Genomic DNA, 24739 nt, shown 5'->3' with positions numbered 1-24739 from the left:
ACCACAGTGAGGGTAGGCGGGGCTTAGGCCAAAGACTTGCTCTGTGAACTGCCTGACATGTGACATGAGTCTAAAAGTATCACGAGCCCACGCTCAGCCTGGCGACAAACACTCGAGTTTCACAGCAGGATGATTTCTGGGCCATAGCGCCATCTAGTGGCATTTTTGTGACCTCTGATAATTCAGCACCAGCTGTGTAGGTGTAGTGTATGTGGGTGGAGCAAAGTCTCAGGGCGTAGATCAGCTGATTCTGAAGGTGAAGCCGTGTTTTTATTTCCCATCCAGTCATTCATCCACCTCCTTCGTTCACTCTCCTCTGGGGTAAGGTTACTCCTTCTCCTCCTCGTCTTTTCTTACTCCTGCTTTTCTCCTCCTCCAGGCGAGACGTTAAAGGAGCAGCAGGTTCCTCGTCACCTCCCCAAACCTTCGTCTTCCTTCTCATCATCGACCAGCCGCCTGCGAGACTTCAAGGAGACCATGAGCAACATCATCCACAGCCGACCCCTCTCCTCCTCCTCCTCCACGTCTCTGCCGGCCGCCGGCTTCTCCTCTGAAATCACCCCCTCCTCGAACAGCAGCCATCACCACCACCTCCCTGCCAGCAGCGCCGCTCCTTCCTCCTCCTCCTCCGCTGGGAAAGCTCAGGACTGGGAGGCCGACAGCACCAGCAGCGAGTCAAAGTCCAGCTCCTCCGGGGGAACAGGGAGGTACCGGCCGGCTTGGAGGCCCCGGAGGGAGGCGCTCAACATCGACAGCATCTTTAACCGCGAGAGGCGGAGGCAAGCAGGGTACAGCCCCCTCGGAGCGCCGCTGCTCGACGACTGTGGAGCTCAGGACGCCTCCTCGGCCCTGGAGGAGGTGACGCCTGTCCGGACGGGCTCCTCCAGGACTCTCCCCGCCTCCTTCTCCAGCAGCCACAGAGGAGGTGGAGCTGGACCGGGAGGTGAGAACGAAGGAGCGGGAGGAGCCGTGCTGTCTCCCGCTGCTCCTCCTGCTGCTCCACCCAGGCTGATCCAGAGGATGGAGAGCGGCTACGAGAGCAGCGAGAGGAACAGCAGCAGCCCGGTCAGCCTGGACCTGAACCCGGGAGACAGGTGAGCTCCAGAAGGTCGTCATCAATCGATCAATACTCCAGTCGGCAGATCGTATCGCACCTTACGTGAAGTCACTGTTTAAGTAAAATAATTATATTTATTAAAGACAGAACAAGGGAGTAAATTCAAACGTGAGATGGCGTGTACACGAACACAGTAACGTAAAAAACAACATACGATGAGATAATAAAAGCACAAAGTGAAATAAAAGGTACAATAATAAAAGAACTCCATTAAATAAAAAGAAAACAATGCAATAAAAATAATGTAAATATAAAATAAATCCTTCAGCAGATTTAAAAATGCACATTTTCTCATCTGTATAAACAAAGCTGTAAAAAGTGGCATAATCAGGAAATTTCCACCTTTTCAGTGGTCCTTGAACTGCCCATGTGCCCTGTTTACTCAAACAATTGGCAAAAATAAACCATTTGCACCAATCAGATCCTGTAAAAACAAATAATACACAAAAGAAAACACGCAGGATCGCCGTCGCTGTGTTTCTGCAGCGGGTTTGTCAGATTAGGAGCAGAGCTGATTACGACCCCGTCCTGCTGCAGCAGTTAAACTTTCCTGTCATGCTAAGTGACTCCTTTGGTGGTTTGAGAGTTCGTTCTTGTAAAGTCATTAAAGAATGACCCTGCCCCTGAACCTGTATGACAGAATATGAGTGTTCAGTGGAGTCTAAACTCAGGATTGGCTCTGTTATATGAAACTTCAGCTCCTGACGCTAAACGTGTCTCTGTTTCTCCTCTTCAGGGAGTGTGTGGTGAAGAAGGCTTTGTCGTCCTCTTCCTCCTCAGGACCCTCGTGGAGGAACGCCCGCTCGAAGAGCAGCGGCGCTTTGCTGCAGGAGCTCAGCTCGTCCAGCAGGGGGAGCCTCGGTACGAACGTCTTCGTGTTCTTGCTCATGCAGACGTTGAGCTCTCAGCTCTGCATGTCAACAGGCCGACTTTACTCCGGCGTGCAAACTTGTTTTATATATTAATGCTGATGGTGTTGTTGCAGCGCCCTCTGCAGGCCGCAGCGAGCTGGACGAGCTGCAGGAGGAGGTGCTGAGGAGAGCGAGGGAGGAGGAGCAGCAGCGGCGGCAGGAGAAGGAGAGGGAGGCGGCGCTCGGCTTCAACCCGAGACCCAGCAAGTACCTGGACCTGGACCAGCTGCAGATCCAGGGTACAGACACACACACACACACTGACACACACACTGACACACACAGACACACACGCTGACACAAATACACTGACACACACTGACACATGCACGCACACACACTGACACACACACACACTGACGCACACAGACACACACAGACACACACAGACACACACTGACACACACACACTGACACACACACACTGACGCACACTGACACACACACAGACACACACACAGACACGCTTCAGCTCAGACTGTTACTAAATTCACGATTTCATAAAAAATGGTTTTATTTTGAAAATCCTGTTGGCTGTAATTCTCACTCTTGTTGCTTCCTCTTTGTTTTTTCTCTCGTTATGTGGCGTTTGTCTCGTGCTGCGAGTGGGTTGTTTGATTGGACGGTTAGCTAGTGTCGCGAGCAGAAGGAGAGACGCATCGAGGTGTTGGGAGTTCAGTGGAAAGTCCGCGGGGGAGTCGGGAAGGACTCCGTGAAAACACAAAGTTTAAAGCTGTGTGCGTCTTCCTCTTTTGCTCTGCAGGTAAATCGGACACTTACGAGCGGTGCGTGTCAGAGGCGGAGCTCCTGCTGGACCAGTCGATGCGTCTGGAGCAGGCAGGCGAGGTCGCCGCCGCGCTGTCAGCTGTCAATGAAGCTGTCTGTAAGCTCCTCCCACTGCCACTAACCACACTCTCTCCACTTTGAACGCAGCCAGGCAGAAACCTGACGGCCGACTTACACACACACGAACGCGAGAAGCTGAATCGAGCTTTAAACAATCCGCTCACCCAAACAAACATCGGGATGGTTTTTGATGACATCATTACTGCGTCTGTATTCGCCGCTGTTTGCTTCACGTGTGTCAGTCAGATGTGAACCATGAGGGTCTGTAAATATCACAGAGTGTTAACTCAGCTCAGGGTTCGAGTCACTTCATCAGATTTGGCTCATTCTGTAGTGGGACAAAGTGAAGACTGTCCTCATTAAAAATAGACAGGAAATGTCCTCAGTGTGACCCCGCCCCCTGCAGATCCTCTTATGTCCAGCAGAGGCAGCAGTGAGTCTGTCCCCATAAACTCCCATGTTAAACGATAGAGCAGGAATATTCATACTTACAGCCTGATACTAACGGTTTCCCTTCAGAACGCCTGTTTTAAACTTCTGTTAGAGAATAAAGATGAGAGGAAGTAGAAGAAGAAGAGTGTCACTGTATGCAGATGACACAGTGCTGTAAACGGGAGACGTTGAGGGGTCAGAGGTGGACGGGGTCACAGTTCGACTTCATTTCTGTCAGTAATCTGGAACTCCAAATGGTCCCTCTGTCTTCTGTTGGAAAGAAGTTTAATTCTGAAAGTCATCCATTTATCAAACAGACCATCATCACAGCACGTCAGTTTTTCCTCGCCACAGAGAAAAGCAGCTGGAGTGAATCTAAGAAGCCGTGAGCTCTGCTCCTCTAAACACCTGCAAACATCCCAGAAAAGCACACTGGGCTGCATCACACAGCAGCCTCTGTTATTTACTGGTTCATGTGTGACTTCCTGCGCTGTGAGGTCACACGTGAACGTGCGGTTCAGCGCCGTCACCCGTAGATGATCAAGCGTGTCGGGAGGCGTCCTCGAAGCTGACAGCCGGGTTGTTTTTCTTTGGTTGTGATTCTCTTACTTTAACCTTCTGTCTGGACTTGATTTCTCCATTTCATCGTTAATAACCACGCCACCTTCATGTCAGCAGTGCGATGTTTGATTTCCTGTCAGCTGTGAGTTTTCTTTGTCAGATTGTTTTGCATGAAATCATCATAACGAGTTCTTTTCTGCATCTTTGGTTCATTTTTTATTCTTTTCTCTCTGTCTGTTTTCTTTTCATTTTCCTTCTGTTGTGGATTTTCTGTTGAATTGTGACTCGGCTGCAGCCAAACTGCGGCCGGTGGTGGCTGAGGGCGGAGCTAGTAGTCACAGCCGGCTGCAGCGCTGCATGAGGAGAGCCCGCAGCCTGCAGCAGCGCATGCAACTGCTGCAGCAACAACAGCAGGACTCAGAGGCAGGCAGAGAGAAACCACCGCAGCAGCAGGAGGAGCAGCAGCTCCAGGAACAGCACAGGTACCGCTGCAGCCTGATCAGCCAATCAGAACGCACCAGCAGGTGGCGCCCTGTTACCTTCTGTGTATTAAACCTTGTTATTCCTGATGTGTGAACAGAACCTGTGGAGGTTGGAGGTGTAAATCCTCAGCTGAGCTCAAAACTCCTGACATCTTACCTCCTCATGGGCTGATGTAAGAACCTGACGAGAGCTTCAACCAGAGCAAAAATAAATTGAGAATAAATCGGGCAGTAATTATTAGTCTCGTGCAGTAAACTCACACATGTGGTTCTAACGCGATGATGTGGCGTTATTTTTGTGCCACTAATCTGAGCGCACGTAAGAAAAATTTGCAAGTTTTGCATTTTGAGGAGAAATTTGTTTTGAGCGAAGAAAAGCTAAATCTGAGCGAACAAAACTCATCGCTGCGTGCAAAAACTGTGTTTCAGTGTTTGCTATTATCCACACACACACAACAGCAGCCCCTCTCGCTCAGTTTTTGCATGTGTTGCTCGCGCTCTCAACATTTCTGCCCGTGTGCGCTCAGCTCTTTCTCTACACCGTTATATTTGTGCCACAAAACCAGCCAATCACAGACTTGGATGCAAAAAATTCTGATTGGCTGTTTTGGTCTCCAATCAGCTTGTTAGCTGCTGTAGCTAAACCCAGGCAAATATCCCAGAATGCATTTCATCCAAAACACAGAGTGGCCAAGTTTGAGATATTACTCTGTCTGGGTCACAAAATAAACGTTTAAGATATTTTCAGGTGAGGATGTTGCTGTGTGAACTTCAAATATCTGCTCGATTCATCAAGACGTCACATATTTGCAAAAGTGCTCTAACGTTTCCAGAGATGCCTGTTACCCACCAGCTGACCGGGTGGTCAAGGCGTGGCCCCAGGTATTGACCGGCCCACCAGGTATTACATGAAAAACCATAAAGCCTTTGAACGAAAGCAAAGCTGCTGTGACAGTGACGTACACTGTTGTATATATGTATGATTTGTATCACCTTCATGTTTCCAAACCGACATCATGACCAGCAGCTTTCCAGCTGTGGCTCCAGCAAACATCAGCTGATACTAGAAATTAATATTAAATAAATTCTAACAACAGCTGATCAAGCTTAAATGTGCTGCTGTTGTTTAGCGCGACATCCGCTGGTTTCCTGTTTCTGGCGCAAAGTGATAAACAAACAAGAGAGCCGATCAGCTGATCATTGATCAGTTTCATGATTGAAGTAGCAACAGGAGAGGGAGGGGAGAGGATGAGAGAAGAAGAAACAGCTGTGCAGCAAAGACACAGAATAACTCCAGCTTTGTGTCTTTTTTCATTGTAGCTGAAGTCCAGGACAAATCGCTTCCCTTTTCACCTCAACATGGATGTATTGTAATTGGTCCAGCCCAGCGTTGATCATGACCAATTGGCTAATTCACCACCATCATCGTTTATACCGTTAGAAAATGAAAGTGCCAAATGCCCGGCATGCCCAATGGCCACTCCAGCTGTGCGGTCAGCTGGTGGCTAACAGACGTCTCTGAAAACGTCAGAGCACTTTTGCAAATATGTGACGTCTTGATAAATGGAGCAGATATTTGAAGTTTACACAGCTCTGGCGTAAAGCCAGTCATTAACACACCCCTCTCTCCCCCCCGCCTTTCTATCCTATTCCCCCCAAAGTGAAAAGCCTCTCTCGGGCCGAATACTTCTGACAGAGATGCACAGCAGCCAATCAGCCTCCTCTGTGGACCAGCAGACGCCGCCTCCCTCCACCTGCCTCATTAGGTCGCTGCCTCCCCAGTCAACCTTGGTGTCTGACCCCGCCCCTTCAGGTTCACCTCGGGAGGACAGGAAGACCCTCTGTAGCGTCGGCTCCCTCCCTGCTCTCTGTGTGGATGCCCCTGTGGAAGACTTGGCTCCACCCCCTCCGCTTGAAGAGGAGGAGCTTTCAGTGCAGTGGACCATAACATCTCCTGCCCCAGTGCCTCCAGTACAAGCCCCGCCCCCACCCCGGCTGCATCCCCAAATCCTGTCACCTGTTGAGACGTTGAAACCGTCTTACACCCGGCAGCCTCAGGCCACACCCCCAGACTCCAGCCACATACCGTCCCCGCCCCCTGCCCCTCATGCAACCAGGAACTGGTCGTGCTTATACCTAGACCAAGACGTCATCGACTCTCCCAGTCCACCAATCAGCTCGCACCTGTACTCACCGCCAGACTCCCCCGCCAACATTCCCCCAGTGAGCCGCCCGGACCTGCCCGTTTCCCCGCCCACAGTGGCGCTGCCCGTGGAACGCTGGGCTGAAAACGTCAACAGATACTATGGCTCCCAGAGCACTGGGGGAGGGGGACTGGTGGCGGCGGCGCTGGTGACGCCCGGCGAGGAGCTGTCAGAGCTGGAATCGCTGTACCAGGCCAGTCTGCTGGCTCCCAGCATGCACCGGGGCAGCCGGGGAGTCAGCCCCCAGCCGAGCGGCAGCAAACCAGGTAGGAGCCTCTGCTGGACGTCAGTGGAACTGCAGCGTTTGGTGCCTCAGAGGTTGAAGCTGGACATTTATTAATAGTTCCAACCAATCAGGAGCCTTCGCTCAGCTGACCTGTTCATGCCGTCATAAACGTGAACTGATGGCGCTGCTAACACGAGTTAATAAAACAAGTTCAGATTGTTCCAGCAGAAGCAACGCCTGCTCCGTGTTTACCCACAATGCACTTTAAGTTTCCTGCAGTGAGTGAAACGGATCAAACGTGAGGCACCAACGCTGGTCTCAGCTCCTCTACGTCACAGACATGAAGCTGCTGATAGCAGACGCCATCCTGCCCGTGTGACTGTGAGCTATAAATGATGTTCATAGTGTGTGTGTGTGTGTGCGTGTGCGTGCAGGCGTGAGGAGGAGGCAGTTGGGTCCCGGACGCTCAAAAACGCCGACAGCTGAGATCGAGAGAGACGCCTACAGGACCCCAATAGCAGGCCTGCAGAAGGTGTGCACACCTGTGCGTTCAGCCGATGACGGCGTTCACGTTGTTTGTGCGACCTTGTTAAAAAAACTGAACTCTCCTGTTTGACCTGCAGCCGCCGTCAGCTGAAGACGAGAGCTACAGCGCCGAAAACCTGCGACGCATCGCCCGCAGCCTCAGTGGGACCGTCATCGGGTCGCGACCCCAAAACCTCGCCCCCTCCCACAGCTGTGTAAGAGAGAAACACACACACACAAGCTCGTTCAACTATCTTAGTGAGGACCTTCATTGACATAATGGTTTCCCTAGCCCGGACTCTAAACCTGACCATGACCTAATTGTAACCCTGACACTAAAACCACATTTTGAGCCTCAGAAAGGCTTCAAACTTGTGAGGACACACCGGTTCTCACAAGTGTAGTAGAATGCAGATTTCGGTCCTCACAAAGATAGTTAGACAGGAACACACAGAGGCACTAGCAGCTTCCTTCTGCCACCTTGTGGTCGCACCTTGTAACTGCAGCCTGGAGCTCAGCTTTGGTGCAGAGCAGGGAAACCTCTTTATTCCGTCCATGTCACAGAAAAATGAGGCATCTTTAAAAATCAGTGAACCTGTCCAGGTGAACTCGAGTCACACCCATCGAGTGACGCTGTCACATTTTAGCCTGTGACCTCATAAACACGTTACCACTCATGAGGATGGAGAATATTTAACCGGAACTGTCTCTGAGCAGCAGCTTCCTGTGTTTCTGCACGCTTCGCTCTGCTCTCGGCGCCGCTGGCGTTCAGCCATCTCGTATTCAGGCCTCAGGAATCGCCTCAGGCCGCCGCATTAAACATTGATGGGCAGTTTAGTTCTCCCATTAAGCTTCTAACCTCAGAGCCCGACAGCTGAGCGGCGCTCGGCGTCAGATCCTCACCGCGTTCCCTCGGCCCGAGGGTTTGATTCCTAAATCTGTTACAACGTGAGGGGAGAACTGAGTCATTCAGCAGCGTGCACGCAGACACGATCATGGTGTCACCCCCAGACTTGCATCTCAAAGATGCAAGCCCCTCCCCCATGTTTGTTGTTTTTTTTTTATCTTTTCGCTCTTGTTTCATGTGTGTTTTTTTCTTCATCACGTTAACATGTTTTCATTTCTCCCCCTCCCTTTGTTTTCTCACTGACGCCTCCACCTTCACTCCTCCTCCTCCTCCTGAAGGACCCCTCTGTGTCCAGACCCCCCCTCAGACATTCTTCCTCCTCCTCTTCCCTCCTGCGTCGTTCCAGCTCCTCTACCCTGCATCCCCCCTCCTCTCCCTCCTTCACTGCAGACCACTCCCACCACCACCAGCCCCGACTCCACGGCCCCTCTCCTCCTGCACAGCACCCCCCCACGCAGACATCACAGCCCCCCAGCTCCAGGCCCTCATCCTGGGGACACTCAGGTAACGTGCCGGCCCTTCACCTCCATCTTCAGAGCAGCTGGCCGGGCATGCTGGGAAATGCAGTTCAACAAATGCTGAAGTCAGATTCTCTCTGTAGTTCAGACAGTTTAGTTTGATTAAACGCTCCCAGCGTTCCCATGGCAACCTGCTCACAGGTGAAAACCTGGAAATGATCAAAGTGACAGGATTCCTTTGCAGTCATGTGACCCTGCTGCCGTGCTGTACATGTGAACCCGTCACGCCTACAGTGCTGTGCATAAGTCTTGAGTCACCGTTTGTAGGAAAAAGTGAAACGTGTGCAGAGTTACTGAAACATGATGGAGGCGGGCTGTTTGGTGTGAGCCCCGCCTCATTTCTGCCGGTCGTCTTCAGGACTTTTGCACAGCGCTGAGGGTGTGGCAGAAAGCGTGAACGCCGCCTGACGTGTCCTCTTCCTCTTCCTCAGGAGCTGGTGCGAGCATCCAGCAGCACGTTCTGGTTGTGCCTGACCGGCGTCAGACTCTTTCAGCTCACGGCGTCCCGCTGAGTTACGGCACGCTGCCTCGAGCTCCTCGCCGAGCCCCACCTCCCTCCACCTCCTCCCTCCCCAGGCCCAGAGCTGGCACCGGCCCCGCCTCCCCTCTGGGACAGCAGAGCCTCTACGCCACCATGCTCCGCCCTCGTCGTTCCGCCGCCAGCGCCAACGGCCACTACGGGCACCCCTCATTGGGCTACGCCCCCCACCACCTCAGAGCGTCAGATGGCCCTGCCCACCCACTCCGCCTGGACATCCCCCCAGACGGCGACTGGCGACGCGATACCAACTCCAGGACAGTCCAGCCCAGCTCCTCTTGGGACGCCCGCCTCGCTCGCCACCCGCAGCCTCCTCGGCCCCGCCGGCCCCCCCAGCTCTGCTCGCTCTGCCAGCAGCTTCCTGCTGAGCCGGCGCGCTCCTGTTGCTCCTCGTGCGGTGCCTACGTGGCTCGGTTCCGGCCAACCAGCTGATCGGACCACAGCGAGAGTTTTACTGCAAATGTGGCTCGCTGACATCGTGAAGGAGCTCAAACGCTGTGTGTGCGGCGTGATGATGTCACTTTGGAGGAAAACTCTTGGATTGGCTGTGCAGTGTCGCCCTCTCATCCTCACTTCTTCATCACGGATCTCCTGCTGCTCCGCTCGCCTCGCCGAGCTCACGCACACCAACACGTCTCTGACATCACGAAGCTCCGAGCGGCGACCTGCTGTCTGCTCGGCCCTGAACTCTGATTGGACAGAAGCAAAGAGCGGCTTGGTTTGAGAGCTGAAGCACGCTCGAGGTCCTGATCTTAGAGAAGTGTTTGATAATTTCTGTAAAGCTCAAATTCAGACGCGCTGCTTGTAAACTTAAACGCTAACAAACGGTTGCGATGCCTGGCGTGGGTTCACCTGCTATCGCGTGAGCCCCCCCTGGTGGACGCCAGCGTTATAACACCACTCTGCTCCTGACCGTCTTCAGAGGAACGTCCCCAACGAGCCGGCGCAGTTTGCATTAACCTCAGCATCATTTTTTTTTGTTTTAGTCTGTTAGGAGGTTTTAACTGAAAAGCTGTCAAATATACGGTCCGGGGGCCAGAACCGGCCCGCAAAAGCAGGGCGCTCTGGTCCACCTGTATATAAACAATGAGGGCTTCAGCTCGTTCAGTGACGGGTGGATGCTGGCTCACGGGTGGAGGACTTTCTTCTGTTGGTCCAGTTGATCAACTTTGATTGGAGCATCAGGAGTTGTTTGCGGGTCGTGGCGCTGACGCGTGGAAGCGCGTCCTCCTGGTGATTTTTGTAGTTGTGTGTAGGCGAACTAACCTGAGCGTGCTCACCTGTCGCAGCCCGGCCGGCTCATTTCTCTTCTCTAGATTATTGTAGAAGAATAACCGCAGCTTTGTTTGAGCAGCTAATATTTAGCATGTCTTCAGCTCACCTGTCGCAGGTGTTCGTGTGCTGCCGTGATGACGTTTGTTAGCGCGGTAGCTTGACCGCTTTTAGCGCACTTCACAAGTGTTACGATCGACGTTTCTTTCGCTCGTTGCCAATTTCTTTCGACATCCCTCCCATTTATTTGGGGGAGGAGCCTCCCTTATTTTTCTTACTCCGATTGGCTTGTTAGACTTTCTGCCAAGACCGGCACTGGCTCCACCCACGTGGTGCTCCAGGTGAGCTCGGAGTGAAAGGTTGATGTTTCAGATGAAGTTATTTTTGCATCACGTTTGCTTTGCCACAGTGGATTTTGATTTCGTTGGTATATTTTTGATGCTTATTTTTCTACGCTGTAGAGTGAACACAGACGAGAGGACGAATAAAATGTTTAAAGGAAAAAGTCTCACTGGTTCATTGTCTCATTCAGGGTTTATTTAAATATTTTCTGCTGTGTTTTTACATCATGAAACTCGTGACTTTACATTCAAATATTTTCTTCATGTAAAATAAAGTAAAAATTAAAAATTGCCTCAAGTTTAAAATAACAAAAACATTTCCCACTTTATGTCCACTCTGATTGGTCAGTAATTGAGCATTTTTAAGCTTGTATGAGCTCTCTGCTATAAGCCCCACCCATCACACGGGCGTGGCTTTCACTCAAGTCCGTCCAGACTTTCAGCGTCACGGCGTTGCACAGAGCTGAGGGTTTTCAGGAGACGTCGATTCTGTAGTTTTGACAGCAGAAGAAGAAAATCCTTTTTTTTGTCACATGTATGAAACCAGAGCTTTCCTGCTGAGCTCTGCTTTTAAAAACCTTTAAATAACCAAAACCTGGAACTGAATGTTAGAAACACGAGGCTGAGCTGTGCTCTCTGTTTTAGTCTAATGATTCAAAACACGAGCAAAGACTCATCGGGTCAAACCGTCCTTCAACTCCCAGAATCAACGCTGACAGGATACACGGGGCAAGTGTTGACAATTTAAAAAAATAAAAACATAAACTGAAAACGAGGAGTTACTCTCCATATGAAGATCACACAGATGTCCGCCTTTTTTTCAGTAGAACCAAAAATGTAGTTTGGAGGCTTACTGCCACTTTATTAGGTACACCTAGAGCTGCTTTAATCCTTCACGACAGACATGACAAGGTTCTCATCCATGGTGACACGACATCATCACGACATCATCACTCAGCTGCTGCATCTGTGATGACACCCTCCCGCTCCTCCACATCTCAAAGCTGCTCTGTTAAACTGAGATCTGTGACTGTGGAGCCGCCTGAGTGAACTCGCTTTGTGACATCAGAGGACGGGCGTGGCCCTGATCACAGCAGCAGCAGCAGGCTGAGGTCTGACGCAGGCAGGATGGATTAACTCTGACCATCTGACACTCACAGAGCAGGAAACGTTTCTCCATCCTCTGCTGTCCAGGTTTCTGTGTGAGCTGTAGCCTCAGCTTCCTGTTCTTAACACAGGACTGCTCTTCTGCTGCTGCTGCACATTCACAGATGCTCTTCTGCAGAGCCCGGCTGTAACGAGTGACTTCCCGTTTCTTTCCTATCAGCTTGAAGCAGTCTGTGTATCGTCCTCTGACCTCAGCGAGTCATTTCCTCCCTGAGAGCTGCTCACTGGATGTTTCCTCTATGAGCTCTGTGTGAAACACTCAGACCAACTTTGAGTCTCTTACTCCTCCTTTCTCAGTCTGAACTTCAGCAGCTCGTCTGCATGCTTAAATGCTTTGAGCTGCTGCTCTGTGATTGGCTGATTAGATATTTACAGGAAGATGCACCTAATAAAGTGGCAGTGAGTGCATACTGTAGGTTTGAGAGGTTTAGATTTTTTCTTTTGCTCATTTCTAGCATATTCTTTTCCTCAGTGTTTTGCTGGAACCAAACTGGCCGTCACGCTAAATATGACATTAAAAAAAACAGAATTCTTCTTCTGAGCTGAAATCACAACATCGGATTATTTCACTCCTCCTGGTCCTCTAAGCTGCCTTCATCCGTCCATTCATCCAACCAGTTCCTTCAGCTGTCAGCTGATTGGTCCACAGCGCTCTCAGGTGGTTGGGTAGAGCAGCAGACATGCGAACATGTTGTCCTCTGACTCCGCCCAGTCTCCTCCCCTCAGTTCCAGCCTCACCTCCTGCCCCTCCCTCAGCAGCAGGAGGCTGACCCCGGTAGCCGGCCCCTCCTTACTTACTTCCTGCCTCTGCAGAGGCACCCACGCTCCGCCCTTCTCCTCCTCCTCCCCCATGCTCCTTAGGACCACATGGGCGGGGCCTGGTCTCAGGTGCAAGGTGAGGACAAACAGGTAGATCCCATCCACTGGAACCGTGAAGGTACTGCCAGAGTAAAACTGACCCTGGGTCAAAGACGGCTCAAAAACAACAACGCCAGAGACGCTCTGAAGAGACCGAGCAACGAACAGCGGGGCGCGTTCTGATAGGCTGGCGGGGACGGGTTCACCTGGAGAGAAGAGGAGGGGACAATGGAAGAAGATGTAAAGAAAAAAACCAACAAACAAACAACTATTATCAATAAAACATTAAGACACTGTTGGGCAGCAGTGTGTTACCTGAAACCTCACCTGGTGACTCCCTCCTGCTGCGCCGCTTTCCTCCCCTCTCTGACTCCTCCCTCCGTCCTCCTTGCTTCTTCTTCTCTTTCTTCTTCAGCAGCTGCCACAGCTTATCCAGCTCCAGCGTGGCGTTGGATCTCGCCAGCACGTCGGCGTTGCTGAAGACGTTCTTGAACACCCCCAGGTGTTGCTCCAGCCCCTTTTTCAGCCAAGTCACCTCATTCATCACCGTGGCAGCCACACGTGAGGCGTTGGGGCAGGAGCACGTTTTCTCCTCCAGCTGGGATAGCCTGCGCTCCACCTCCTCCACCTTCCTCTCCAGGTTCCATAGGTCACCGCCATCCCCGGGATGGAAGAGCATCTGCTGCTCCCTAGCAGGAAGTCCGTCGCCGCCGCCCCTCCTTGGGTCACCGGGCAACCAGGAGGGAGGCTGGTCTGCAGATGGCACCTCCTCTCTGCCTCCTGAGAACAGACGAGTCAAAAATGAGTTGAAGCAAAAACAGGAAGCAGCTTCTTAAAAGTACATTTTATCTAACATCCAGCAGGGGGCAACCCTGACAGAATAGCTCATTCAAAATAAAAGCATCAGCTGCCTGCAGCTGTCCCTTCACAGTAAAGGCGTACCCGTCTGGCCCTGCTTCAGCATGATGATCGTATGCTCGTGTTCTCTCAGCTGCTCCTGCAGGTGCCTCAGGTCCTCCTTCAGAGCCTGGACGGAGATGAAGTCAGCCTCCTCCTCCTCCTCGTCCTCGTGGTCCTGCCTCTCCTTCTCCCTCAGGCTGATCATCTTCAAGAAGTCGATCACCTCGTCTCCCAGCAACATCTTCAGTACCCTGCTGTGTCGGCTGGCGTCTTGGAGGAGGATGTTGAAGGTGGTGTCCAGCACCTTTATCTTGGCGTCCTGCTGTCTGTCTGCGTGCTTCAGGCCAGAGACTGAGGCATTCAGGTGGGTCAGGCCGAGGTCCAGAGTCCTGATCCTGCTCTGCTCCTGCAGGAGGAGGATGGAGAGGAAACAGAAACACAGAAAGCAGCCTGTTTAGAAACGCTGTGTGGACCTGTCTCCGGATCGTTATCAGCTGAAAGTCGTGTCTGCTCTTATTTACAGTTTCATTGCTCGTACCCTGTGGAGGCCAAGTTGGAGCGCCTTTACCGCCGGCTCCCAGTCGCTGCTCGTACCCCAATGCCCTCCCCTGCTGTTGTCGTCCAGAGCTAATCTGTTCTCATTGGCCAGCTCGGTCACGTTGGCCAAGTCCCTCTGCAAGATAGCCACGGTCGCCTGCAGGCTCTCACAGTTGCATTCGATGCGCGAGTTGTTCTTGCAGGCGTTCGGGATCGTCCACAGGCAGTCCATGTCCTCCTCAACATCGTCCAGTCGTTTAACCTGCTGGCTCAGCTTCCCCGCCAGCTCGTTTACACGATTCAGCACCTTCACTTTGGCGTCCTCCACCTCCAGCCCCGTCTCCATGAACAGCACCTGGGTGCGCCGCGCCGTGTCGTTGATCTGCTTTTCCAGCTCCTTAACGTGCCGACTCAGCTGCTGGACGGCGCGCGATGTCACCGCCGCATCCTCCATCAGTGTGGTCACCTGCACGGGACACATTTCAGTTTCCTGTTTCAGTCCTGATTTTACTGTCAGAAAGCACACTCGTGCTGAACGTCAAGAACAAAGTCCTCATGTGTGCAGGCTCACCTTCACCGTGTTGTTGACCACCGTGTTGTCCAGCCGGTCGATGGCGTCCCACAGCTCTGAGGCGTCCGTGGGAGGCGGCAGCTGGTGTGGAGGGTTGGTGGGCGGATGGAGGTCGTCCTGATCCTGCTCATCCTCAGCCATCTGCCACTGGTCCAACTTCAGCTCTGTCAGCGTGGCGTTCATGGCCTGCAGGCTGACCTGAGATCAGCAACAGGAGTTATGAATAAATGTGTTTCATTGGCAACATATGAACAGACTGTACTTAAAAATGAGAGCTGCCCTGACTCTGGCTTCCTCTAACAGCCTGAGGGTCCCACCAACACCAGCTAATGTTAGATTATAATGACCTATGTCACCGATCGGACCAACCACACAATGACAGGGAGGAAACATCAGCAATGATCTCAGGGAGGCGACTGCAGCTGTGCATCAACCTCAGGAGAAAGATCACTCAGACACCTGACAGTCTTCTTTGAAGTCAGGCCGTGCAAAGCCCAAGAGCTCATACTCAACTGGCCTCAACTAGCATGTGAAAAGCTTGGAAAGGTTGCAGGAGAAAGCCTCTTCTCTCTAAAAGAAACATGGCAGCAGAGCTTTGGTTAGCAAAGCTGCATCAGAATGAAGCGCGAGCGCTTTGAAACCTCATTTCCTAACAGTTCGTGGAAACATTTGTATCCTGCACAAAAAACATGCGATTCATGCAACATGCACACCAGCCTGTGCAATCTGCATAAGCCCGCCCCCATTTCCTCTATATAACACATTTTCCTCCAGGTGAAGCAAAGACAGCAGTGATGATGTAAAAGACAAGCTTGCATCTCTAAGGCAGGAAAACAACGAGCTTGTTCGTTGTGTCCAAGAGGAATCAAGAAAAGGCACAACCGTCCAGACTGCATCCATCACAGGAACGATGGTTCAAGATCAAAAAAATAAAATAATGGAGGCACCGCATGTCATCTCCTCTGACACTGTGGCTCAGTCGAAAAAGAAAGTTTGGACAAAAGTAAGAAAGAAAAGAAGAGGAAAACAGCTGGAGATGACAAACTCCAGATTCTCCAGCATCCAGGGACAGTGCCAAAATATTAGGCCGTCAGTGATGACACCCAGGAATAACAGAAGTCATTTTCTTTAAAAGAGAAGCTGGGATGAGGAATACTGGAATATGTTTAAATCAAAAGTTTCATGGAGCCTTCTAACGTTTTAGAGAACTGTAAATAATGACCAAAAGGATGAATTATTGATCGTGGCCATTTTAAAGATGTTTAAATTCCCAGCCAGGCCTCAGTTTGTCATAATGTCATCATTTCTTTTCATTTTACATCCTCCTGATTCATTATAAAGGTTTATATCGACATCACCATGAATCCTGTAAAGTGTTGGCCTCCCTCGTGCACTGACCTGCAGCGTCTTCTGCTGGCGTTTCAGCTTCACGTCGATGTCGGCCTTGAAGCTGGTGAGGTTGTAGTGCAGCATTACATGCTGCGAGTGCAGCCTCTTCTCCATCTCATTCTGCTGCGCCTCCACCTGCCTCTTGACCTCCCCGATGTTCTGAATCACTTCATCTAATCTGGCGTCCAACCGCTCCTCCACCCCATCATCACGCTCCTCCTGAAGAGTCATCTGATGCCCCGCCCCCAGCTGGCTGCTCTTCAGCTGGGCCACATCATGGGCCAGGTCACCTACCCTCTGGCTCAGGTGTTCCAGTGAGTGGTTAAAGTGCTCCATGACCGGCTGCAGCTGGGACCACACCCGGTCCATCATGTAGGGGACAATAAGGGGAATAAGGGCACCGGGATATGGGAGAGGGGCGGCACTGAGGTCCTCTGGAAAAAATACAAATTATGTTTTCAATGTTTGGACATTTCAAAATTAAAGGAACCAAACGGTACAAAGGAAACTGCAGTTACACAGCTCAACGACTGTGTGGATTGTCCTGGAATAAGCTACTTGGTTATATTCGATCTGGAAGTAGATCTGTGTAGGAAAAAATGCAAAACCCCCCAAATATTTTAAATAAAAGGTAGAAAGAATCTAAATGATCATACAATGAGAGCAGGTCCTAACGTCCTGCCATACCTTTGTAACACCTTTGAGTCCACCTGTAATTAATGCAGGTGATCCACAGAGATCATCTCTGCACTCAAACCTGAATATACATCTTTATGCAGAGGACACTCTCATATGTGCCACCAGCTCGTCTCTCAATCCGCTTGATTTCTGTTTCTCATGAAATATGAAGTTTTTCTAAACTGACAAAGGGAGCAGCCCAGCACGCTGTTTATCAATGAGACACTTAACTTAGCCAAAGCTCTCATTCTTACACTGAGCCTGGAGTTAAATATTCTGCGTATTCTGATTTCACGGGAGAGTTTTAAACTTTGCATTTATTTATTTCTGCCTTTACTCAGACCTTTGTTGACACGTGAACACGCTGTCTTTGTGTTACCTGCTGTGACTGCAGCCATTCCCCAACAACAGCCTTGAGAATTTGCATATTAATGACCAAGAAGCTGAGCTCGTTGTTAGTCAGTGTGCTGATGTTTCTCCCAGTGAGAAACTACGTCCAGATGAACAGAATCAACTTGTTGGGACATTTTATTCTTGATGAGCTCATGGTCACATGTGAGGATAGGAACACAGACTGGCCTGCAAACATCCAGCATGGCAGCGCACTCCTTCCTGCTGATATCCATCAACGTGGCTTCACATCTGTCTGCAAACTGCTCCAGTGTGAGCTGAAGGTCATCATTTGATGATGCCAACAAAACCACATCATCTGCAAAAAGCAGAGCTCCTGAAACCTCTGAACAGAAAAGTCTCCACCTCATAGCTGTGCCTAGAAATTCATCCCACTAGAAGTCAAGAACAGAACTGCTGGAACATTAAACTGGAACCTGTGTATCTACTCTGAAACTGTATAAACTGTGTTGTGTGCTCAGGTCTGTTTTAATGTCACTGGTTTAATAAATGATGCAATGGTAAAAATGTCCAGTTTCTATCTTCACTGGTTTAAAAGCTGATTCAAAAACACGAGAACAGTCATGACCACATGAGGAGTTGTGGGCTGCAGCAGAAGTTTTGACCTGTTGGCGGCACTAGAAGAACGCAGGAACCTGACAGTAGGATATCAGCCGCTGGGAAACTCTGGACTTCTGAACCAGATTTCTGAAATAAAAATAGAACCCCGAGGGGCTATTCGCCCACTGCTGACAAAAACACACTCCCCCCTGTGAACCATGGCTCTCTGGGGAGCTAGACTGGATTGTTGTGCTCTAAAATGGAACCAGCTGAGGCTCCAGTCTGGGTTAAAAACACAGCAGAGCTCCAAAGGGAAGCAAACACACCTCAGACTGGTGCTGGGAGGATTCAGAGGATAGTCGCCGAGCTTTACAGCGCCTTGGGATGGTTTGATGAAAAGTGAACATGCAGACCTCAGGGCGCTGCCGGTCCTTCGGCTGGTCGGAGGCACCTCGGGGCCAAGAGGATCTGATTGTGTTGTTATTGTTATTCCTGGAGTCTGAAATAAATCCAACTGTGCTTACACTTCCTGCTCAGCGATCCCGAGAGGCTCTGAAGGACAGAACAGGCTGAGCCAAAGCCAGCCACAAACTGCTGCTGCAAGCATGAAAGCTGTGTTTCAGCAGACGCACGTCACATTACGATCACCTCCACTGGGCGGAAACACGTATTTGGCTTATTCCGAGTTCAAATCCAGGCTGCATCTTTGGAAAGTTAGAAAAGTGCTCTTAATCTGAACCTGTTGATAGTCACCAGGTTTCCAGTAAAGCACTTAACAGTGGGGCTCAGGTTAGCGCTACACATGCTACACAAAGTGAGTTTCACAGAGGAAAAGATGTTGGCCTTCAAACCAACGCTTCACTGGAAAAATGTCTTTAAAAAGGGCGAAATATGAATGTAACCCTGAACGAGTCCGAGTGGTGGATGCTAACAGATTAAAGGATTCGATTCCAGGGCCGGTTTTGTGTGGAAGACTTTTTCCAGTCTGAGTTATTTTTCTACAATGTTGGGAATTGGAACACTTTGAAAGCCCCCCAGAAACCTCATTTATTGGACAAACATTTAACCCTTTCATGCATGAATTATGACAACCTCAATCTGGATTCTTTTCTTAAGTATTTTTATTCATCTTTAGGCATGAAAATAGATTTCTTTACATGTCCACCAAGGTGAACAACACTGGCTGACCAGTGGGTGGCAGGGCATGGACACATCAGTGTCCAATGTAGTGGTTTATGTGCAAGTAAACCATCAACATGGACATAAATACAAGAAGACAGCCTTTGAATAGCTGTAGGCACCACTGTGTCTGAAAGGGTTAAATGCAACACTTTTGTTTTTGCTCCCATTTTTCACGAGCTGAGCTCAAAGATCTGAAACATTTTCTACAAACACAAAGACCCACGGCTCTCAGATATTATTCACAAATCTGTCTAAATCTGTGTGAGTGAGCACTTCTCCTTTGCTGAGATAATCCCACCTCACAGGTGTGCCTCAGACTGCTCACACTAAAAGGCCACTCGGACATGTGCAGTTCGATCACACAGCACAACGCCACAGATGCCCCAACCTTTGAGGGATGTCAACCGGAGCAGCTGCCATGAAATGAACGTTCGTTTCTCTACCATGAGCCGTCTCCAAAGGTGTTTCAGAGAATTTGGCAGTACATCCAACCGGCCTCACAACCACAGACCACGTGTAACCAGCCCAGGACCTCCACTTCCAGCACGTTCACGTCCAGGATGGTCTGAGACCAGCCAACCGGACAGCTGCAGCAACAATCGGTTTGCACAAACTGTCAGAAACCGTCTCAGGGAAGCTCATCTGCATGCTCGTGTTCTCACCAAGGTCCCGACCCGACTGCAGTTCGTCGTCGTACAACGCGCACATTTCATGGCGTCTGGCACGTCCTGGTTTCACTGTTCAGGACGGATGGCAGACAGCGTATGGGCGGGCGGTTTGCTGATGTCAGCGTTGTGGACCGAGTGTGGTTCTGGTATGGGCAGGCGTCTGTTATGGACAACGAACACATTGCTGGCATTTTGAATCACAGAGATCGTGACACTGATGGTTGTGTCATTCAACCACAACCATTACTCATGTCGCAGCACGATAATGCACAGCCCATATTACAAGGATCTGTACACAATTCCTGGAAGCTGCAAACTTCCCAGTTCATGCATGGCCAGCAGACTCACCGGACACATCACCCATCAAGCATGTTTGGGGGGGGGGGGCTTACAGGTCTGGGTATGCTGGAAGCAAGGGTCCTCACATGTGAGGAATACAAGTGTGTGTGTGTGTGTGCTTGGCTTTGGAGATGCAGTCCAGACACAAAACCACCTGAAACACTCACTCTGATCATCATGACCCGTTTTCTTTAGCATATGGAGAGGTCAAAGGTCAGCTTACAGTGAGGTCACCTCAGGCTGCAGCTGCAGTCAGCAGAGAGGGAAAGAAATCACACGCTCCCGTGTCAGCTGCAGTGTTTCTATCTAATGATCGTCAGCGTGATTTACGGAGGCGAGCACAGGCGACTTCCTGTTTCGACAAAAGAGCGTGTGTTACACTGAAGCGCTTCATTTCTTCTTCTTAAGAAGGTGAGACGTCACTTTAAGTTTATTAAAAGGAAAGCTTAATATGGCATAAGAAATGAACCCAAAATTACACAAAATATTGTGGACTGAAATAAAACTTGTTGTTTATCACTGGATGGTTTTATAAACATAAACTAAGGAGTCGCTGTCTGTGCTTTCTACACCAGCACAGGAGGCTAAAGCTAACAGCTCCGTCACAGAGATGATTTTATAGATCAGCTGTTATTTTTCTCTGGACTGGAGGTTCTGAAACACTCATAAATGTTCCTCTCAGGATGATGTAGCTGGCTGGTCACTGAGGTCAAAGGTCAGAGAAAACAGAACTGTGGGAAACTGAGAGCTGGCCAATCCCAAACAAGCTGGAAGTGGGGGTGTGATGTCATAGGTGTGCTGGTCGGGTGACTCACACACACACACTGATGTATATGTAACGGAGGAACAAGCGGATTTCCTTCGGCGGAAGTGTGTGTGGGTGTTTATCAGCAATGGAAGATGTGCTCACGTCTTTATTTAAATAAAAGAATCAGGAACGCCAAAATAAAAGCCCTGACTTCATCATGCAGGCAGGTTGCAGTTCCTCCAATGTCCACTGGAGGCTCCAGCAGTGGAAGAGTCCCCATTAGTCAGAACAGTTTCCCCTCATAAGTTTTTAAGTGTCACCTGTTTAAATTATATTAAGGTTCAAAGTTTGGAGGGGCGTGGCCTCCTTGACTGACAGGTGGATGGTGACACTGCTAGTCGTCTGCTCGGCTTCACCTCAGCTAATTAGAGTCCCTGAACTGGACCTCTGGGTCGTGATTGGCTGTTGGAACCTTCTCAGTACAGACAGAAACTCACCTGGCGTTCGGTGTTCCTGCTGTGGGTGATCTGGATCAAGGTGGTGGGGGTGTCGGTCGTGGTTGTGAGTGTTCGTCGCCTGGTATGATGTATGATGGCGTTTGTGGGCGTGTCCTGGCCCCGGGGTGGGATGTGTGTCGTTGTCCTGGCTGCTTGGGTAGCTGGCATCATACAGCGTGCTGTCGGGCACTTGGTGGTCGTTCTGTTCGTGGTTCAGGTCTCCGCCCCGCTGCTGGGGCCGAGTATGAACAACTGAAACGTAAAAACAACAATCAGTGCGAGAAGCTGCAGAAAACGTTAAAAACTCAGACTGACGAATGTCTGAGATAATCGAGGTTAACCTAAAACACGCCCAGGAAAAGCAAACCTGGTGTGTATTCTTCTTTGGGAATACCGAACTGAAGGCAGACAGTGACGATACGAGCCTCACTGACCTGAACTAACACAGAGATGAACAGGAAGTCTTGCAGACCGGCTGTGAGAGAGACGGAGAGGCTGATGGGAAACAGGCTGATGTATTTGGGGATTTCTCCGCTGAGCTTCCGTCGTTTTTGTTTGAGCTCATTGTTGGAATCGCAGCGACAGCAGGAGCGCTGATCTCTGAGTCGGTGACCTGCAGGCCGGGTCGAAGGCATAAAATACATCAAAGCAGCTTCTGCGGCTGCAAAGGAAGACAGCGAGGAACACTGTCATCGTTTTCTCCTCTGAGGCTGCAGCACGTCTGAGGTCTTTGAGTTTAGTCCCATCTAAAAGTTTTGTTCATGAACATCTGACAACTCAGAAGAGTTAAAAACTTTTAATTCAGCAGGAACATCAGTTTGGCTGGATCAGATTCAGAGGAAGCCGGGGTGGATGGAAAGATGAAATATGTGACCAGTAAAACCTTTTTGGTAATTTTACGTTGCTAGGCTTATTTTGTGGGTCTGCAGGTGAATCTCTTTGTAATGGTTTGTCATTTTATTCTCCTTTCACATCCTGCTGTAGTCATTTTGCATCCCTTTGTGGCTGTTTGTCTGAAACCACAACAGTTTGTAGATCAGCCTTCCTGTGTGCTCTCTTTGCATCCATCTGGAGCGATTCGGTATCCCACAGTGGTAGTTTTTACTTCACTTCATTATGTTGTGTCTCGTTATCATCGTTATTCCTCTGTAGACTGTTCCTGGTCTTGCATTTCTTTCAGGTGCTTCCTTCAGGGAGCGCCACAGCAGGTCTGCCTCCAGCCCACCCCCAGGATCCCCCCCAGCATCCCTCTGTAATCATTTCACATCCCCTTGATGTAGTTGAGGATCTGTGCCTCTTTTGTATGATTTTAAAATAATTTTCCATTCTTTTGTGCCCATTTTGCATCCCTCTGGTTGCATATGTTTGGTTCTATACGATTTCTTTTTCATCCGTCTGACTGCTGTCATCCTGAATGAACTCGATTCAGTTCGGAGAGTTTCTCCTTCAATTTCTTGAACTCTCTGCCTGCATCACCTCATTCATGCATCTAACCAGGAAGGTCTGAAACTTTAGATTTATCTTCCTCAGCGATACTTTACCTCAGGTTGGCTGCAAACATTATCCTACTGGGAGCACTCATGTGTCTGCTTCCATATGATCTGCAGTGGACTAAAGAAACTAAAGAATAAGTACAGTAAGCGAATGTGAGTCGCTGTATTTGCGTCTTTGGACGGTTGAATAATTATTTTGGTCACTTTTAAGAAAAAACCCCAAAGATTTGTTTGTTTTAGCTTCTTAAGTGTGAACATTTGATACTTCTCTTTTCTCTGAATTTAATATTTTAGATATTTTTGGAGCTGAAGAAACTGATAACTGATGATTTAACCGATAGCTGCTGCTCTAAAACAAAACTGTAATCTCGTCTCATTTATCATTTTTAAGACCACTGAGAGGTGATTCAGGGATTCATGGCTCAATTTGTTGTTTTAAAGTCTTGATCTCTTCTCTCTTTAAAAAGCTGGACACACGTGCATTAGCTTCCACTGCAGAGGCTACTACCGCACAAAGAATTTCATGTGATGCAGTGCTTGCAAGTGTTATGAGTGGATGACTCACGCTTGTTGTATTTGAAGGTGTTCCTGTTATTGTGTCCCATCGTGTTAGTGATTTAATTTCATCGACCCCAGCTCGCAGGAAGTGGGTTCAATCGTAGGCGCGGTGGGAGCGGACTGTACCGTGTGGAGGTGTGTGAGGAACGGCCTTTTTGTTTGTCTTTCTTTGTTAAATCGAGCCCGTAAAGGCCAAAGGTCTATTTCAGTCCCGTGTTTTTCCAACAACATCGACTGTTTTGATTCTCAGGCTTCTCAGTGCCACACACGCTATAAATACTTCATGTACTCTGCATGTATCCTGCAGTAATGAAATTTCACAGTGCGGCACCGAAGCTGAGAAAACTGTTGTTGTTACTTCCTGTTGAATCAAAAGCAGAACAAAGAGAATCAACCTGCTGCAGTTAGAAAACCGAAAAACAGCAGAACAACCAAAAACTTGCTCTCCTCGGTTCATTGACGTTCGTTTGAGTTTCTGCTGTTGCGCGCTCTTAAACTCCCTTTAACGTCTCTTTGTACTTATTTTGCATCCCTCTAGTCATTCAGTGTCCATTAGATGTTGTTGTTCATTCTTTTGTGGTAATTTCACATTCAGCCCTTTGATTATTTTGTTCGTCTTTAAAAATATCTATCATCATGGTAAATGGCCTGCATTTGTATAGCGCTTTTCTAGTCCTTAAGGACCCCAAAGCGCTTCACACTACATTCAGTCATTCACCCATTCACACACACATTCACACACTGGCGATAGCAAGCTACATTGTAGCCACAGCTGCCCTGGGGCGCACTGACAGAGGCGAGGCTGCCGGACAAAGGCGCCACCGGGCCCTCTGACCACCACCAGTAGGCAAACATCATGCATTTCTCTGCGGTAAATTTGCCCTTTTATACACTCATGTTGTTATCCCTTTGTAGTCATTGCTTTTGCTTTGGTTGTTTAAAGTCATTAAGTTGTTCTGCATCATTCAGTACTTATTTTGCATCCTTTTGTGGGGTTTTGTTTAATTTTGGTCATTTTTGCACACCCTTGTAGTCAAATTTTTACTTTTCGTGCATGCTTGTGGTCTTATTCCATCAGTTCATGGTCACTCTACATGTCTTAGTACTTATTTTGCATCCCACTGTAGTCATTTAGGGTGTATTTGATATTCTTTGGCATCTGTTTGTGATGGTCTTAGGTCACTGCAGCCAATGTCGTGTGAAATGTGTCCTGCATCAGGATCACCTCTGCCCACCTGTCCTGCACAATGCTCGGTCTTTTTGCACAACCAACTGTCATTGTTGCACTTTTCTACTGTCTGGTGTTGCACTGTTTTTGTTCTC

At 49.6% G+C, this 24739-nt stretch overlaps 2 protein-coding genes across 13 annotated transcripts in view; one reads left to right on the top strand and one right to left on the bottom strand.

The window, feature by feature from the left end:
* Positions 1-11047, top strand: part of usp54a (ubiquitin specific peptidase 54a) — a 42955-nt gene extending 31908 nt beyond the window's left edge. For 8 of the 11 annotated variants that reach the window (XM_085476893.1, XM_085476891.1, XM_085476890.1 and 5 more), the window contains 12 exons: positions 1-12; positions 380-1094; positions 1854-1978; positions 2103-2267; positions 2792-2911; positions 4163-4349; positions 4448-4522; positions 6011-6819; positions 7214-7311; positions 7403-7519; positions 8490-8715; positions 9161-11047. The exon at positions 1-12 is cut by the window's left edge and continues 123 nt beyond it. In XM_085476893.1, the coding sequence (XP_085333019.1) occupies positions 1-12; positions 380-1094; positions 1854-1978; positions 2103-2267; positions 2792-2911; positions 4163-4349; positions 4448-4522; positions 6011-6819; positions 7214-7311; positions 7403-7519; positions 8490-8715; positions 9161-9699 (3188 nt within the window). In that variant the 3' untranslated portion in view covers positions 9700-11047. The remainder of the gene's footprint in view (positions 13-379; positions 1095-1853; positions 1979-2102; positions 2268-2791; positions 2912-4162; positions 4350-4447; positions 4523-6010; positions 6820-7213; positions 7312-7402; positions 7520-8489; positions 8716-9160) is intronic. The other 3 variants (XM_085476899.1, XM_085476898.1, XM_085476900.1) reach the window with 3 other exon arrangements.
* A 7-nt stretch (positions 11048-11054) lies between these two features.
* Positions 11055-24739, bottom strand: part of mmrn2a (multimerin 2a) — a 31505-nt gene continuing 17820 nt past the window's right edge. The window contains exons 5-11 of one of the 2 annotated variants that reach the window (XM_085476901.1): positions 21366-21617; positions 16312-16736; positions 14914-15111; positions 14344-14808; positions 13848-14211; positions 13221-13685; positions 11055-13111 (exon numbers count right to left, since the gene is read on the bottom strand). In XM_085476901.1, coding sequence (XP_085333027.1) covers positions 12702-13111; positions 13221-13685; positions 13848-14211; positions 14344-14808; positions 14914-15111; positions 16312-16736; positions 21366-21617 — 2579 coding nt within the window. In that variant the 3' untranslated portion in view covers positions 11055-12701. The remainder of the gene's footprint in view (positions 13112-13220; positions 13686-13847; positions 14212-14343; positions 14809-14913; positions 15112-16311; positions 16737-21365; positions 21618-24739) is intronic. The other variant, XM_085476902.1, reaches the window with a different exon arrangement.

Source organism: Copadichromis virginalis, linkage group LG13 (genome assembly GCF_057382275.1).
Source record: "Copadichromis virginalis isolate Kocher_CV1m ecotype Utaka linkage group LG13, C_Virginalis_male_GT1.1, whole genome shotgun sequence".
NCBI lineage: Eukaryota > Metazoa > Chordata > Actinopteri > Cichliformes > Cichlidae > Copadichromis > Copadichromis virginalis.
The sequence above is the reverse complement of the archived record's forward strand: the minus strand, read 5'-3'. Positions and strand labels throughout refer to the sequence as shown.